The sequence below is a fragment of the Myotis lucifugus genome, unplaced genomic scaffold (assembly GCF_000147115.1).
Source record: "Myotis lucifugus unplaced genomic scaffold, Myoluc2.0 scaffold_245, whole genome shotgun sequence".
NCBI lineage: Eukaryota > Metazoa > Chordata > Mammalia > Chiroptera > Vespertilionidae > Myotis > Myotis lucifugus.
The window spans coordinates 614,190-630,625 of record NW_005871293.1 but is presented as its reverse complement, the minus strand read 5'-3'; the positions used below and the strand labels follow the sequence as shown (position 1 = coordinate 630,625).

At 42.1% G+C, this 16,436-nt stretch overlaps 1 protein-coding gene across 1 annotated transcript in view; it reads right to left on the bottom strand.

Moving 5' to 3' along the window:
* The window catches only part of TSPAN12 (tetraspanin 12), a 65,344-nt gene extending 49,659 nt beyond the window's left edge, over positions 1-15,685 (bottom strand). Inside the window, exons 1-2 of the mRNA XM_023762401.1 lie at positions 15,544-15,685; positions 1,012-1,094 (exon numbers count right to left, since the gene is read on the bottom strand). Of these exons, the coding sequence (XP_023618169.1) occupies positions 1,012-1,094; positions 15,544-15,609 (149 nt within the window). The 5' untranslated portion in view covers positions 15,610-15,685. The remainder of the gene's footprint in view (positions 1-1,011; positions 1,095-15,543) is intronic.
* Between the last annotated feature and the right edge of the window lie 751 nt (positions 15,686-16,436).

Sequence of the window (16,436 nt, the reverse complement as noted above, 5' to 3'; positions counted from 1 at the left end):
TAAAACATATGATGAGCTAGAGATCCTTAACAAGAAGTCCATCCATTGTTAGCTCTGAAGCCTCAGCCTGGGGGACCACACTGTACCCTTCGCTCTTTCCCAGCTGAGGAGTCTCCTCCCTCCTCCTCACGGATCTGGGGCTCCATTTAAAAGAAAAAGAAAGGGGGAGAGATGATTTTTGCTAAAAACTTAAGAAAAAAAATCATTGACTACAGCTGAAACCGGCTTGGCTCAGTGGATAGAGCGTCGGCCTGCGGACTGAGGGGTCCCGGGTTCGATTCCGGTCAAGGGCATGTACCTGGGTTGCGGGCACATCCCCAGTGGGAGATTTGCAGGAGGCAGCTGATCGATGTTTCTCTCTCATCGATGTTTCTAACTCTCTATCTCTCTCCCTTCCTCTCTGTAAAAAATCAATAAAAAATATATTTTTTAAAAAAAAATCATTGACTACAGCCATAATAGGAAGAATAATGGGAATAACAAAAGTTACCCTAACAACACTCCATTGTGTTAAGGACTTTACAAAAATATATCTCAGTGAATCCTCAGGACATTTCAGAGTGGAATATATTACATTCCCCATTCAGAGATGAAAAATAAATTTTTGCGGCTAGGAGAAGTTGAGTAAGTTGCTCCTAGTGAGGTTAGTGGACCAACCTTTGAAATTTGAGAAGAAATGGCATTGAGTGGGTTTGGATTTCCTGAGCTCAGGAATACGAAGGCAACAAGTTTGGGGATGATTTTTGTAGAAAAAAAAGTAGCTCTGCTGTCCTTTATATGCAAATATGACAGAGCTGACACACTGTCAGGAAGACAGGAATGATCTCTTAGGACCTTAATGAGAATGCTAGAAAAATGCAGACAGCAGTAACAACGGTTGCCACGGGCAGGGAAAACTTCCCAAATGAACTTAGGAGCAATACCCTCTAAACAGCTGAGGGCAAAGTTCCCTAGAAACTAGCGCCTGAGGAAACCTTATCAAAGACATCAGTCATTACTTGTAAAGCCTACCTTGTTTCTGCAGTTAAAGTCAGAACATTATTCAGGTAGTCCCTCATCCAAGCAGAAACTGCCAACACGCTGATGGACATTAACTGGAAAGAAAAAAATACAAAGGTTATGAAGGATTCATGCAACATTCTCTGCCAGATTAACAGTAAAAAAATAAAGATAAAAAAATAAGGATATTGCCTTACATAACCATTATGCTTTTTCCTAATTTCCTGTTGAGATTTACTGTTACTTTATATATCTGCCATTCCATTTTGTAATCACGACATAGCCACTAAATAGAAAGTCACCAAATAGGACACACATAGCTAAACTATTTAATGACCGATTCCAGGTCCAGAAGGGGAATTGCACAAGATGAAGAGGCCACAGGACAATTAAATTATGAAATGCACAAGATAAGCCTAAAATAGGTCAAATGTAAAAGCAAGGAAGCAATCAAATACTATTGATGTTATCAAAAAATAAAAGTCCAAGGAGCTAACTTGGAAGAGCTTCCACTGGCTAAATTTCAAGCAATTTGAGCATCAAAATAACAGCAATAATAACAATAATCAACACAATAGTTTGAAACATCAAATATGCTAAAAATGTGTAAATTCATAATCACACTTAAACAAAACTCACTGGTCACCTTTGTAGAATGTTGGATACTCAAATCATTATTCAGAAAACTGTTAAGAACCCAATATTTATCCAACCTTTTCTATAAAAACTAAAGAACCAAAGACTTAATGAAAGCTTTTATAGATGAATTTCTGGTAATATGTGAAGAAAGCATGACAGAGTATCACTATTTATCAACTCCTTCTGAAATAATGAATTTCTAGGCAAGGATCCTCAATAGAGGCCAAAATGACCAGGATAGTAGTTCTGAATCCTGTCTGTACATCAAAATCACCTAGGACTCTAAAAAATTTACTGAGCCTGATCTACCCTGGACCAATTAATTGTTGAGAGTGGGGGCTGGGCACCAGAAATGTGTAAACACTCCACAGATGTTCTAACATGTAGTCAGGGCTAAGAACCACTGCATTACGTGAAAGTTTAGAATAGAGAGAGCAGGCAACCCCACTGATCAATCTTAGTATCACAAAAAGAGACAACCAGATATGTTTCCCAACACGATGCAATGAGAAGTACACTGAGATACCTGTGAAGTATTTTTACCAAAAATTCAAACCTGAATATAATCAAGCCCCTAGCTGTATAAGTTTATAGGAAATACAGGGAATAGATTTAAATTCGTTAAATGCCACCATGGGGATGCAATCAGCAAAATCGAGAATATGAGAAATTTACAGGACAAATGATCTGATTTATTTAATTTTAAAAATTGGCCAAGGTGGGGGGGGGAACCATTAAAAATTAAAAGAGATTTAAGAGGTTACTCAATGCAACATGTTGACCTGGTATGAATTCTTATTCAAACAAATCAATAAAAAAGAGACATTTATGAGACAACAGGGGATATTTTAACATGACTAGATATTTGAAAATATTAAAAAATTCTTGTTTTTTATTTTAGGTACAGTAATGGTATTGAGGTGTGTGTGTTTTTTTTAAAAAAAAAGATCCTTATCTTTTAGAGATATATGCTGAATGGTTAAATAAACAATCCAAAAGCTGAAGTCAACCCCTCAGTTCTGAAGGTCTTTCTTATATTGATGGAAATGTTTCTAAAATGTACCTTTTATTTGGCTCTTAAAGCACAGTATAGTGAAATTCTACTTCCTTTGATTTTTAATAATTTCTGGCACATTATAAATATATCAATTACCATTATGTGTTATAGATTTAGCCTTAAATGCTAAAAGAAATGATGAAAATACAAGATGGAATGTGTCTGTGCTGATTCAAGCCGTGGCCATGAAACATGGGTTCTGGGAAAAGGCTCTAAGGTGAGTGTCACATGTAGCGCCCTGTGCCTCTTGGACAGTGACGTATGGACACCTGCTTGGAAAATCCATTACTGAGTTCACTTGTCCTTCACTCCGCTGCAAATATTTACTCAACGCATACTGCCTGCTTTGTACTGTCTGTGCTAGATTCAGAGGCCCAACAATGAATAAGGCAAGCAAGACGCCAGACTTTAAGGAGCCTCTTGTGGGACACGAAAAATAAACATATAAATCAGGTGATTACAGACTATAAAAGTACCATGAGACACAGAAAAGTGAGGTAGCCTGTTCAAGGTCTTACAGACTAAGTAGCAGGGCTGGGATTCAAATCCAGACCTTTGGGGTTTTACCCACAGTAATTACCTTCCCAATTAGAGACAAGCGTGAGAAATTCCACAGACAGTGAGGAGACCTGCCTGCAGAGCATGCGAGCTTCCTTTTCAAAAGGGGCGAGGAGGAGGGAGAGGAGGGGGAGGTAGTGTACAATGGTCAGGCTCAGTCCAACTGCCTGAACTATATTCATTGGTGAATAGGAGCTCAGGGGCCTATGGCCCAACACAGGTTAGGAGCCTTGGGACACCAGTTCAGAGGAGAATTCGGCCAGTTAGTACTGTCCTCATTTCTGTTGGGAATGAAGAACAGATTGCAAACCTAATAAAGGCCACTCAGTGAATCAGCCACAGTGTATTAACCATGCTCCTAGCTTCTGTCAACTTGATGCTTTGACATCTGTTCTACATGCTTATGCTGGACATGCCTTAGTCTGAGAAACTGATAATACGCCTGAGTTAGCGTGTCTCGGCCACCTGCTGTCCACCGCCTCGGGGAGGAGTCCTCCTGGGACAAGCTTTTCATTTTGAAATACAAACTAACCAATCCAAAGCCCCTTCCCTTACTGAGCTCCCTCTGTCTGGGCTACTCTACACCTGCCCTAACCACTGCAAGATCCAGTGCCAGACGACTAGAGGCAGTCCCTACTTCCGAAACGCTGAAATTATTCCAAGTGGCCAATCCAAAACCTGCTTACCCTGCCTTGCCTGGTCCTTCTCAAAGAAGCCACAATAGAAGCACTGGCCTGGTCCCGCCACCTCTCTGCCTTGTGGTGGATCCCCGTGCTTCCCCCTCTGGGCCCACTATGATGAGACATGTACTCTCTTGGGATCTGTGAGTATAATGAACTATCTTTTCAATGCCAGTTATCTCCTGACGTGTTGGCCTTACCATCGCTAAATAATAATACAACCTCTTGAAACACACAGGGCTAACAGAGGACTGTGGACTACCTAATTCCCTCTGAGGCTATGCGTTCTCTCTCCACTTGGCTATGTGTGGGCCTTTAAACACCTTGTAAGTTTCATGGCAACAAAAAATTCTATAATGTGCTATTTCATTTAATTTCCTCATATTCTCTTATAGTTATAAGTAATGCTCCTCTCTTTATTATTCTGGCCTTGGTTTCCCTACCCTCTAATTTTTTACAGGCTAGTTCAGGCCAAATTTTCAGTATTACAGCTCTAAGATGTCAAAAAATTATCAGCGTCTTCATTTTGTATAATATATGATCAGTGGTTGTTATTATACAGTTCTTCTATTTATAACAAAAAAGTGTATTTATTATAAATGGAATATTCCAAAATATTTGGACAGAATGGTTAAGACCATGGATTTTGAAGTCATTCTTCCATCTAGAAAAGTATGTGTTGATCAGCTGCTCTTTGCCAGGTACTGTGTGATGTGGTGGAGATATGCTGATGGGCAAAATAACAGACACCAACTCTATTCTATGGTGAAATTTGCTAAGTGAAGAGGACACACATATATCAATGAACTTATCAGAGATATAAATGCATAACTACAAACTGTGATAAGTACCAGGGAGGCATGATACAAGTTGCTATAAGAACTCCTTTTGGGGTTTCTGGCCTATTCCAAGGGGTCAAAGGTACTTATCTAAGAGACCTGAGGTCTGAGGATAATTATCAAGTTCATTAGGGAGAGGAAGGCTAAAAAGAACATCCCAGTCAAAAAGAACAGAAAGGTCCCAGGGTAGAAGGCATCATGATATGTTCAAGGAAGGGAAATTGGCACCTGGTAAGAACAGAAAGCCAGGCAGAGATCAGGATCAGATCACAGAAGTCATTTTAAGGCATATGAACTTGACCATAAGGACAATGAGAAGCCATTATCTAAAACAAACAAACAAACAAAAAACACCTTGGTTTGAATTCCAGCTCTTCTCCTTTTCGCTATAGAACTTTGGGTTGTCATTTAATCTATCTCAAGTCACTTTTGACCTCAGGGCTTTCTCTTAGTCTTTCTCAGTCAGCTTAAGAGACAAGTCAACTGCAAAATCAGTCCAGAAATGAAATCATCATATATTTGAAAGTCTACCAAGTGGGTAAGGGCAGAAGCAGGGTGGCATAGCTACCTATAGGACTCCCATGGCCATTCCCACTTTTGACATCTCTAAAACGGAACTAATTTCCATTCCTCTGAAGACCTACATGCACCTCCCACCATTTTTCCTACCTCAGTAAATGGTATAATCAATGCTTCAATCACATAAACTGACAGCTGGGCAGGCAGCCTGAATGTCTCCTTCTTCCTCAGTCCTACAACTAATTACCTGCAAGTCCTACGGATTGTTCCTGCGACGCCTCTGGTGAATCCCTCCCTCTTTCCTGCCACTTCTGTCTAGTTCACGCCCTCACTCCCTTGCCAGGCAATTACAATCACCTTCCAAGAGAACTCTACAGCTCACAGATTGCACCTCAAATTCACCCTTCCATGAGCTTTATAAAACAGAGATCAAGTTCTTCTGCTTTAAAGCCCTAATAGCTGCCCCTTGTGGCTCCTCCCCAACTCTCATTTCTACTTCCTCCAATGCTCTCCTAGAGAATAAAGTTTAAGCTTCGGTCACCCTTTGACTTATCTCTTGAACCTGTTTCCTGCCAGCTCCTACCCACACACATTCTTCACACAGATGACCCCCCAAAAAAACTGCTCGCACATGTCTAAGATGCACCATGCACATCTCCAAAGCCTCCATGTCTTTGCCCAGTTTCCTCTGCCGGCAATGCTATCCTGTCCCAGCCTTTCCAGCCTGTAAGACCAGCTCAGATATCAGCTAGAGTGTGAAGACGTTCTCCCAACTCCCTCCTCCCAGTCAGGGTGCTAGTTCAGACTTCCCGGAGCAGCTATCTAGCTTCCTATCTTCACCCACCTGACTCCGCTAGAGGACACAGACCACCACTTACAGCTCCAACACATAGCAAGAGTGCCAGGCCCCATAGTGAGGCCTAATACATATTAGATGAGTGAATGAGAAAAAAGTAAAGGGAGATGATTTCAACTGCTAAACAAGCTCTCAGGGAATTTTAGCGAAATTAGGAGACACTTTAAGCAAAACGAAGCTTCCTATCACTGGAAGTTTTCCAGTAGAGAGATGCTTGCTGAATTCTAAGATCGAAGATTTACATATCAGGTCAGAAGCTGGCTTAGTGTTCTCAAGTGTCCTTTAAACTACAAACCTTGTGTCCTACTTGGCCCCTCTGTATTTCTCACAGCAGTTGCCCAAGCGCCGTAGCTGTGCACAGAACATTAATCAGCATAAATGACATCAACCCAAAGCCTTATTTTATAGTAAACAAGCAACTCTGAGAATAAATTGCTTTTTATGGTGACATTATTTCCATCCACATTAAATGTCTAAGAGCAGTTTCATTCTCAAAGAGTGATTTTATTCACTAGGGTTGAGAAAATAATAACAGTAACAACAAAGGTAGTGCAAGCCATAGCAAGCTAAGTTATAATGAGACGCATTCACCTTGACAAGTAATCCTGATGTGTTAAATCCAGAAAAACAAATTATGCAGCTAATTCCGGACTCCTTACTAATCATAGTATTTTCTACTAGTTTTCCAAATTAAACTAAAATAATTCTTAAACTGTTTCATGATGATTAAATTACTAGAAACGCTGTAGTTACCCTATGTAATTAGACTTATAGTTCCTTGCATTTTCTCCCATATTGCAAAATATTATTTGTAGTTCAAAGGAATATTTAGCAAATAATACAAATATTACTTTAAAGAGCTATATTTAATATACTCCTTGGCAGGACATGTGCCACATTCTGTCTTGCAAAACATTTAGAAAATGCTAGCTCTCAATAAATATTTATAAGTATGCAATTTCCCATGTAGGAGATATATTCTGGTTCTGTTTGAATCTAATTATGTAAAAACAAGTACTGAATCAAGTTGTTTTCTAAATCAGAATTTTATGTGTATTCATATTCCCTAGATTTATTATGAAATGTATATCTATAGTTTCCACCAAATAGTAAGATCACAGTCAAAAACAGATTTTTAAATCCTCCCACTGTCTGCCATAAAAAATACATATAATCTCCTATGACAGTGACACCAATCATTTCTGTTCCAGGCTGACGGATGTCTGAAACCACCTCCTTGAACTTTTCCTTTTCTGTCAGATCGTTAGAAAGGAGCAGAATGCAAAAGCGATGGGGACTAGTTACAGCTCTGTCTGCAGAGAGCTTGGAGAAGCGACACAAACGCTCTGAACCTCTGCTTGCTCGTCTTAAAAATGGAGAAGATGGACTAGAAGCTTTTAAACTCCCTTTTTTCTTAAAAAAAAAAAAGAACTCAAAAAGTTATTTATTGAAATGTAAAGGTAAGTCAGTTCTTGATGACTTGGGGGCTGGCAGCCCAATGCCAGTACTTCCCGGTAATGTGTCTGTTTCTTGCCTGCCTCCCTCTGCCTTTTGGTCAGTCGGTACCTAACCAGTTTCCCTTCCACCAAGGGATGAGCAGCAGAAAGAGAGCAAAGAGGTAACACCATCTGAGAATGCTGTGGGGGGGAAAGGCCCTGTAAATTATATCCGAAATGAATTCCGGAGATTACTTGTGGGTATGATTTGAGCGTCAACATCTATTAATTGGAGCTGAACAAATCAATAGCACCCTGGAGCTGCTTTGACTAATAATTTTTATAGATCATCATGCTGCCCTGTAGATGGGGAGACCGTACGGCCTATTCTGGCGAGGCTGTAAGCCTCTGTTATCCTGTCGTAATTATGAGTAGGAACATCCCCTTTCCTTCCCTGGTTCCCAGGACAAGTTACATGATCACCCTATAGAGACTGCAGGTAACAGAAGGGTAAGATGCCTCATTCTGCACCACAGTTTCTGTGCAGACCAATGAGAGTAAACTCCACCTTCACTTCCCCAACAGCCCAGCTTGTGATTATTCTCAGAGGAAGCAAATGAGTGAGGGGCTACCACCCCAGTCTGTGCTCCAAAGAATCCTCCCTGCCCTTCTCCGCAAAAGACATTCCTTAAGAAGCATTCAGTTTCCCCATCATTGCCCTGCTGAGCACACTATAATATATATATAATACATATATATATATATAAATTTCCTATATAATAAAAGCATAATATGCAAATCAACCCAACCGGTGGAACAACTGTCTGGAGAGCAGGCAGTGGCACCAAGCCAGCCAAGGCACATACCAGCAGGCAGAGGGAGGGGACAGCGGCGGAGGGGCGATGGAGGGGGGCCGTCCCCAGATCACTGGCCTGTCCCCTCCCACAAGCGGCAGTGGCTACAGCAGCGGGGGATGGGGCCAGCCACTCTCTGTCCTGTGCAGTCCCCTGATCGGCCCTCCCAATCGCCTCCCTCAGAAGAGCTCTTAGTCAGACATCCCCTGAGGGCTCCCAGACTGCAAGAGGGTGCAGGCCGAGCTGAAGAACCCCCTGCTCACACAAGTGCATGAATTTTCGTGCACCGGGCCTCTAATATATATATATATATATATATCAGCTTTGCCCCTGAGACTAAAGTTTATTTAAAGTCTATTTTTATAAAACACTAATATTTGTTTGAGGGCTCTCCACTACTCTTTAGGAAGAGTTAAAGGAAACTGGAAGCCTGTCATAAAGTTGGGGGCATTCATTTAGAAAGCAATACTTGAATGTGACTACATATAAGTGCTGTGGGGATGCAAACGTCCACTCATGAAGAACCCCTTTAGGGTATTCATGGGTCAAACACCCCAGGCTCACTACAGATGGGGGAGGGGTTATGAGGGGCATCAGAAGGGGGGACAGAACATCATTTTTGTTTGTTTCACCTACCTTTCTTATATTCCAAAAGTGTGAACTAGCTAGGCCGGCATAGCTCAGTGGTTAAGTGTCGACCTATGAATCAGGAGGTCACGGTTAGATTCCCAGTCAGAGCACATGCCTAAGTTGCACGCTCGATCCTCAGTGTGGGGCATGCAGGAGGTAGGCAATCAATGATTCTCTCTCATCATTGGTGTTTCTATCTCTCTCTCCTCCCTTCTTCTCTGAAATCAATAAAATATGTATATTTTTTAAAAGAATATCTATAAGACAAAAAAGCATGAACTAGATGCCCTGACTACTTTCTAGGCTCTCTTTTATATGTTTCTTTTCATCAAGGAAGTTTAAGAGCCATTGCTATTAAACAATGGCTCTTACCTACTAACGAGAAATAGGAGCTTAAAACTACTGGTTTGGCTCAGTGGATAGAGTGTTGGCCTGTGGACTGAAGGGTCCCAGGTTTGATTCTGGTCAGGGGCACATGCCCAGGTTGCGGGCTCAATCTCCAGTAGGGGGCATGCAGGAGACAGCTGATCAAAAATTCTCAATCATTATTGATGCTTCCATCTCTCTCTCTCCCTTCCTCTCTGAAATCAATTAAAAATTTTTAAAAAACTACAAATACGATTATACTTTTAGAAAATAATAAACATATTTGAGGAATGTTATGTGTTCACCAATTTCAGGAACTTTCAAAGAGAACCATATTTGTCCATATTTGTACTAGCAGAAAATTATCATTGGCACTCAGATCATAAATCCACAGAAGTTGTCTTTAAAATGGAGAAAAGTTTTCATTTACTTCAATCATATGCCATCTAAATAGTAAAAATAGGATAAATGTAAAGTAAAGAAAATCCAGCTCCTTGCTCCATCTTGGCCAGACTGTGGATCATGGTCTCAAAAGAGATTTTAGGGGTGGTTTCCTCCCGTGCACCGTGTCCCATTACAAACCCACTACACACTCCTGACAAACCTACAAGGCCCAGTATGTGTCTGCCAAACCCTGTGCAGCTGTAGGGGGACCATGCTCCTGTGTAAGGAGGGAAAGCCACTCCACAGAGGGCAAACCAAGGTGCCTGGACACACAGCAATGTGAACGCAGTGCATTTTCAGTCCGAAATGTGCTGGGGATTATTTCCTCTTAGACTTGTCTATGCCTCACGCCTCCAAAAATTAAGTACTTAAGATAGACCTTTTTTAAAAAATATATATATTTTATTGATTTTTTACAGAGAGGAAGGGAGAGAGACAGAGAGTCAGAAACATCGATGAGAGAGAAACATAGATGAGCCGCCTCCTGCACATCTCCTACTGGGGATGTGCCCGCAACCCAGGTACATGCCCCTGACCGGAATCGAACCTGGGACCCTTGAGTCCGCAGGCCGACGCTCTATCCACTGAGCCAAACTGGTTTCGGCAAGATAGACCTTTTTTTACTAAAAAAAATTTCACTCAGTGTGATTTTCAACTATGAGAACAGCAAAACAAAATTGTATATAGGTTCCCAGTGTTTTCCCAATTAAGATTTCTTTTTTTCTCTCTCTCTAAAATCCTGTGGGGTAGAGAAGGGGGGAGGGTACCAGTATAGAAGATATAGGCTGGAAAATGCCATTTAAAATGCCAATTGAGAGCAAAAGACTATAGCTCTTGATCAAGAGGAAAGAACACTTGTCCAGTCCATACTCAGGATGTGAAGTCTGGTTTAAGAAGTGGGATTCATAAGCCGCACTGGTTTGTTCTGCTTCCAATTCCAATGAGAACCAAAAGCAAGGACAAAAGCCTCACTCCTCAAAATGTGGCCCTCACACCAGCAGCCTCAGCATCACAAAGGAGCTTTTTAGAAATGCAGACTCTCAGACCTAACTCCACACACACGGAATCAGAATCTGCTTTTAACACACATGAGGCCCAGGTGATTGTCCGCACGTAGAGGACTTGGAGTGAGCAGTGGACAGCTAATCCCTTCCGATTAAGGCTGTTTACTTCTTTGCTGCAAATAAATTCCCCACTGTGTCCAGAAGTACAACTCCCCTGGCACTTGGAGAGAAAAAAAAATTGGAACTTTGCATCCCTGTTCTGTTATCTACTAGCAAGTTATAGAACTTCTCTGAGTAATTTCCCCTAGCAAAAAAAAAACAAAAACAAAAAACTATCTTCCCTAGCTGTGATGAGAATTAGAGGAGAGATCAGTGTAAGGATGGCCAGGTATGTGCCCAGCCCAAGGCAGAAAACTGCTTGCTTCTGTTTCAGTAGCGATAGGAAATCAAGGATCAGCAGACACAAATTTAACATTGAGAGAATAACGGCAATTTCCCCAAAGCTGGCCTATACATTTCATACAATTCCAACAAAACTCCCATAGTTATTTTTAATTGTATACAGCAATCTTAAAATGAGTATGTAAAAAGAAATCTTTAACCAACACAAAAAAGGCAAGTGCTTTAAAAGAATAGAACATGAAAGAATGCATAAAATTCTAGAGAAAAATTCTATTAAAAACACAGAAAATTTTGTTTTTTAATGCAGCAACAGATAACATAAATGAAATGAAAAATAGCGCAAACTGAAATTTAAATATAAAATATTTAATATTAATTATGAAATGAAGTAATATATATAAATATATATGTATATATAAATTGATGCTCTGCTCACTGATGGTGGAGGAAGTAAAAAGTAAAGTAACAGTGAGATAAAACTTTAAACCAGCGATTTTCAACCCATGTGCTGCAAGAATTTTTAAAGCATGCAATGCCTTACTATTTATTCAAGGACACGGACCTCTTTTCCCTTAGATTGTCAAATTTAAAAATGACAACAGCCAACACAATAGCCATCCGGTGTGAATGAATCAAAATTATACCTATGTTTTGTCAGATAGGCAGAAAATATATCATAGTTTTTGGTGTGTTGCAGGATTTTAATCATTAGTTTATGTGTGCCATGAGATGAAAAAGGTTGATCATCACTGCTTTAAACCTTTCAGAATGGCAAAAATTAAAAAGTACCATAACCAGCCCTGACCGGTTTGGCTCAGTGGATAGAGCATCAGCCTGCGGACTCAAGGGTCCCAGGTTCGATTCCAGTTAAGGGCATATACCTTGGTTGCAGGCACATCCACAGGGGGGGTGTGCAGGAGGCAGCTGATCGATGTTTCTCTCTCATTGATATTTCTAACTCTCTATCCCTCTCCCTTCCTCTCTGTAAAAAAATCAATTACATATATATATATATATATACACCATAACCAACAAGATGGCAACAAATATCTTCATCCACATAATGGGGTGTAGTGGTGCTCTTATTCCTAGGGGCTGGGTTCCCAGGACAGGATTGCTACATCTAAGGAGTGTCATAGTGCTAACACTAGCAGCAGTGTTAATTACAATTACCACCATTACTACTAAAAGATTCCTTTGACACAGCAACCCACCCCCTGGTAATCTACTTACAGGAGATCAGTATTGTAGTAGTGCCAGTAGTAACAACTGCAAGTACTACTACTACTACTGCTACAGAGATAGAGATAGGTACTTAAGTGCCACTATTCAAGCACTTTACATACAGTAACTCTAATCCTCACAACAACTCTAAAAAACAGAAACTATCATTCCTATTTCAGACTAGGAAATTGAGGCATAAATGTGCCTAGCAAACATAAGAACTTATACTGATACTAGAGGCCCGGTGCACAAAATTTGTGCACTTGGGGTGGGGAGGATCTCTCAGCCCGGCCTGTGCCCTCTCACAGTCTGGGAGCCCTTGGGGGATGTCCAACTGAGATCCTAGGCCCTCTCCCTAAGCTGTCAGTCGAACATCCTTAGCACTGCATCCTTAGCACTGCCGCGGAGGCGGGAGAAGCTCCTGCCACCGCCGCTGCGCTTGTCAGCTGAGAGCCTGGCTTCTGGTTGAGCAGCGTTCCCCCTATGGGAGCACACTGACCACCAGGGGGCAGCTTCTGTGTTGAGCATCTGCCTCCTGGTGGTCAGTGCGCATCATAGCTACCGGTCGTTCAGCTGTTCGGTTGATTTGCATATTAGCCTTTTATTATATAGGATTAGCTCTTTTGCTGCTGTTGTTACATATCCTCTGACAGCAATTCTAACCCAAAAGAAAAAAACAATTTAATAAAATATTGTGAATGTACATCTGAATGTTCATGAATGGGAATACATGGACAGATATGAGTAAATATATCTTTGTATGAAATAAAGAAAAACAGAAGGACCCACACTAGGCAGTTCGCATGGATTATTTTGGTGGAGGAAAGTGATTTTTGAGAGACAAGGCGGGCTGGAGAAAAGAGGAAGCAATCTCAATAATAAAAACACACACAAAGTGAGAAAGCTGAAGTATAGAATAAAAACAAAGACAACATTTCACATTCTTTGGGGCAGGGGTCCTCAAACTACGGCCCCCGGGCAAAAATACAAATATTGTATTTGTTCCCATTTTGTTTTGTCTTTTTACTTCAAAATAAGATATGTGCAGTGTGCATAGGAATTTGTTCATAGTTTTTTTTTTAAACTATAGTCCGGCCCTCCAACAGTCTGAGGGACAGTGAACTGGCCCCCTGTTTAAAAAGTTTGAGAACCCCTGCTTTGGGGACACAAGTAGGTCTACAGGAGTTTAAGGAACAGATACTTTCAAGAAAACTTCATTACTCAAAAGAGCCATATTTTTGTTAAATGATTTGGGCTTTTCCCTCAGGTAATACAAATTATGGAGAAAATTTCCAAAGCATTTATTCTTTGTTCAACAACAACACCAAAAACCCCTACTAATTCCAAGGTTCAGAACCCATACTCATCCATGTAAAGGCAAGCATGTCAAACTCAAAGCTAACACGGGCCAAATAAACAAGGTTTAAGTTTATGTGGGCCGCAAAAAGCGAAATATTTCTTGTTGCGCACAACAAACAAGTCAGTACAAGACTAATGACGTGGCAATCGGCTGCTAAAATATTCGCTGCTAGTATTAGTGGAGAGAAATGGTGCGCCTGCTCGTAGGTGCGTAGGTGCGTAAGGGAAATGAATGCAACACCATTATAGTAACCAGTCATTAGCGAACGTTGTAGTTCGTTATTAATAATTATGTTTGACATGCTTGGTGTAGAGGAAAGAAAGCTGAGTCCTGCTCCTGGCACTGTCATCTTTGTGCTATTTGACCTTTGGCTAGTTAATAACCTCCACTTAAGTTTTCTCATCCACAAAGCGAGGAAGTTCAACCTGGTCACCCTTAAATATCTTTTTAGATATAACAGTGTGATGATTCTCTTATTAACAAGTACAAAGGAGAAAAGTGAAAAGCTAGCCAATGGGAGTGATCATTATTAACATTTTAAAGACAATGGTAATTTAATGAGCCACTTAAAATTATACATTTTTAGAATGAGAAACGGCAATAAGATTAAGTAGGAATTGTACAGTTTCAAGTGGTGAGTTTAACTACTCAATGCTTTAATTTTCATGTTGAGGGGGAAAAGTTATCAGTTTAGCTATCCTTCAGATTACTCACTGAAGTAAGGCTTGACTTGTCACCTTAAAATAGAGCCATCCATAAGGAACAGTTCAACAAAAATGTCATGCTCTAGAGACCACATGTAATAGCTCTATGAAGAAAGGCTGGTCAGTGACAGCCAGTCAGCCAAATAAATAAGTTACACATGACAATTTCCAACGGAACCTTTTGAATATGTTATTCAGAGAATACAAAATTGCCCCAAAACATACCTGCTTAAGCATGATCGTTCCCTAAAACAACAAAGTTTTAATTTTTATATTCTCCTCAAAAGTTTTATAAATAATAATGTGAATATGAGTAACACTAAATGAAAATTTGTGTCTGAGTGCAAAGCATAAAAAGTCACTAGCTCCTGGGGCATAAAGATTTCCATGAGCTGGTTACAGTTAGTGTATTTTATTTTATTAAATGGGTATGGGATTTTCCAAAGGGATACACAAAATTCCTTTAAACTTCCCCAATTTAGGAACCCTTACATGAAAAACCACCTTTTCAGACTGATTGGAATCTTCTGGAAAAAATCCACCAAGTCTTTAGAACATAAGTAAGACTGGCTAGGCACAACCAGGCTTTTAGGCTAGGATGACATAGGGAAACAATTCACGGCTTGCACAGTTATCTGAAATTCCTGAAAACAAGCAGTTCCCTAAGTAGCAGGTCATAATTTTCTTATCTACAAGCACAGGCACGTGCATTTATTTATATCCCCAGATTAACTTCACGTCTAATTTTACTGCCACTGAGTATCCAGGGGTGGATTTCTTTTTTGAAATGGAACTTGAGCTAGTAGATCAAAGACATTTTAAGGTCAAAATGTACTTCTCTGCAAAACAGAGGGCGTGATCCCATGAAATGAATTCATGCGTAGCCATGCCCTTGGGCGCATTCTGTGGCGGCTGTGGGCAGGAAACCCCGTCCAGCCATCCCCACCTGGCGGTGCCCTGGCACTGACTTACCCAAAAGAGCAGGTTGAGGGCGTAGAGCAGACAGCGCAGGCACCTGACGGAGTCTTCTCTGGCCATGGTGACCCCCGGGAGGGAGCAGCCCCATTCTCTCACCACATCCTATCCCCAAGGCAAGGCAGCAGCGACCTGCAGCGGGCGGGGGAGAACAGGACTGACCCCCGCGCTCCGCACCCCCAGCGCATCCCTCCTCTGCCAGCCCTCGGCTGGGTCCGGAAGCTGGTTCATTCCAGACACCGCTTCCTCAACAAGCACTTGTTAAAGTTCTGATAGTAACCTACCCCCTCCGCCAAGTCCCAACCGCCTGCAGATACCACCTGCCGAGCAGAGAAAAGGAGTGGCTCCCCGGACGAATAAAGGCGCAGAGTCAAGCCTGGTTCCCAGGAGACCCGAGGCGCAGTCTCCTGGATTCTGATGAGACGCTCGGGAAAACCTCCCTCCATCCACGCCCCTCCCGGGGGACAGGTCCGCTCACATCCAAACTACCCGCCGGAGGCATCTCAGGCGCCCCTGGCGGGTCCGAGAGTGGGAGGGTACCTCTCGTTAGGACAATTCCTGGGGCCCCCAACTCCGCACCTCCCGCCCCATCCCGCAGCCCCAGTGGGAACGCGCGGCCCCGAAGGGGGCGCAGCGCCCAGTGGGGATTCCGCCCGGCGACTGGCGTTTCGGGGGGAGAACGTGAGAAACGACGTCTCGGCCCGGAGTGATGGATCAGCCTGGGGCGCGGGCGGGGACGGGGCAGGGCGCAGGGAATCGGGGCCCGTGCAGCTGTGCAGGCACCGGGCTCGTCACTCACGTCCCCTCCCCCGGCCCCGGTCGCGGCCGCGACCCCGCGCTCCCAGCCGCCGAGGGAGCACAAAGCCGAGCGCGCCCCCCGCCCGCCACCG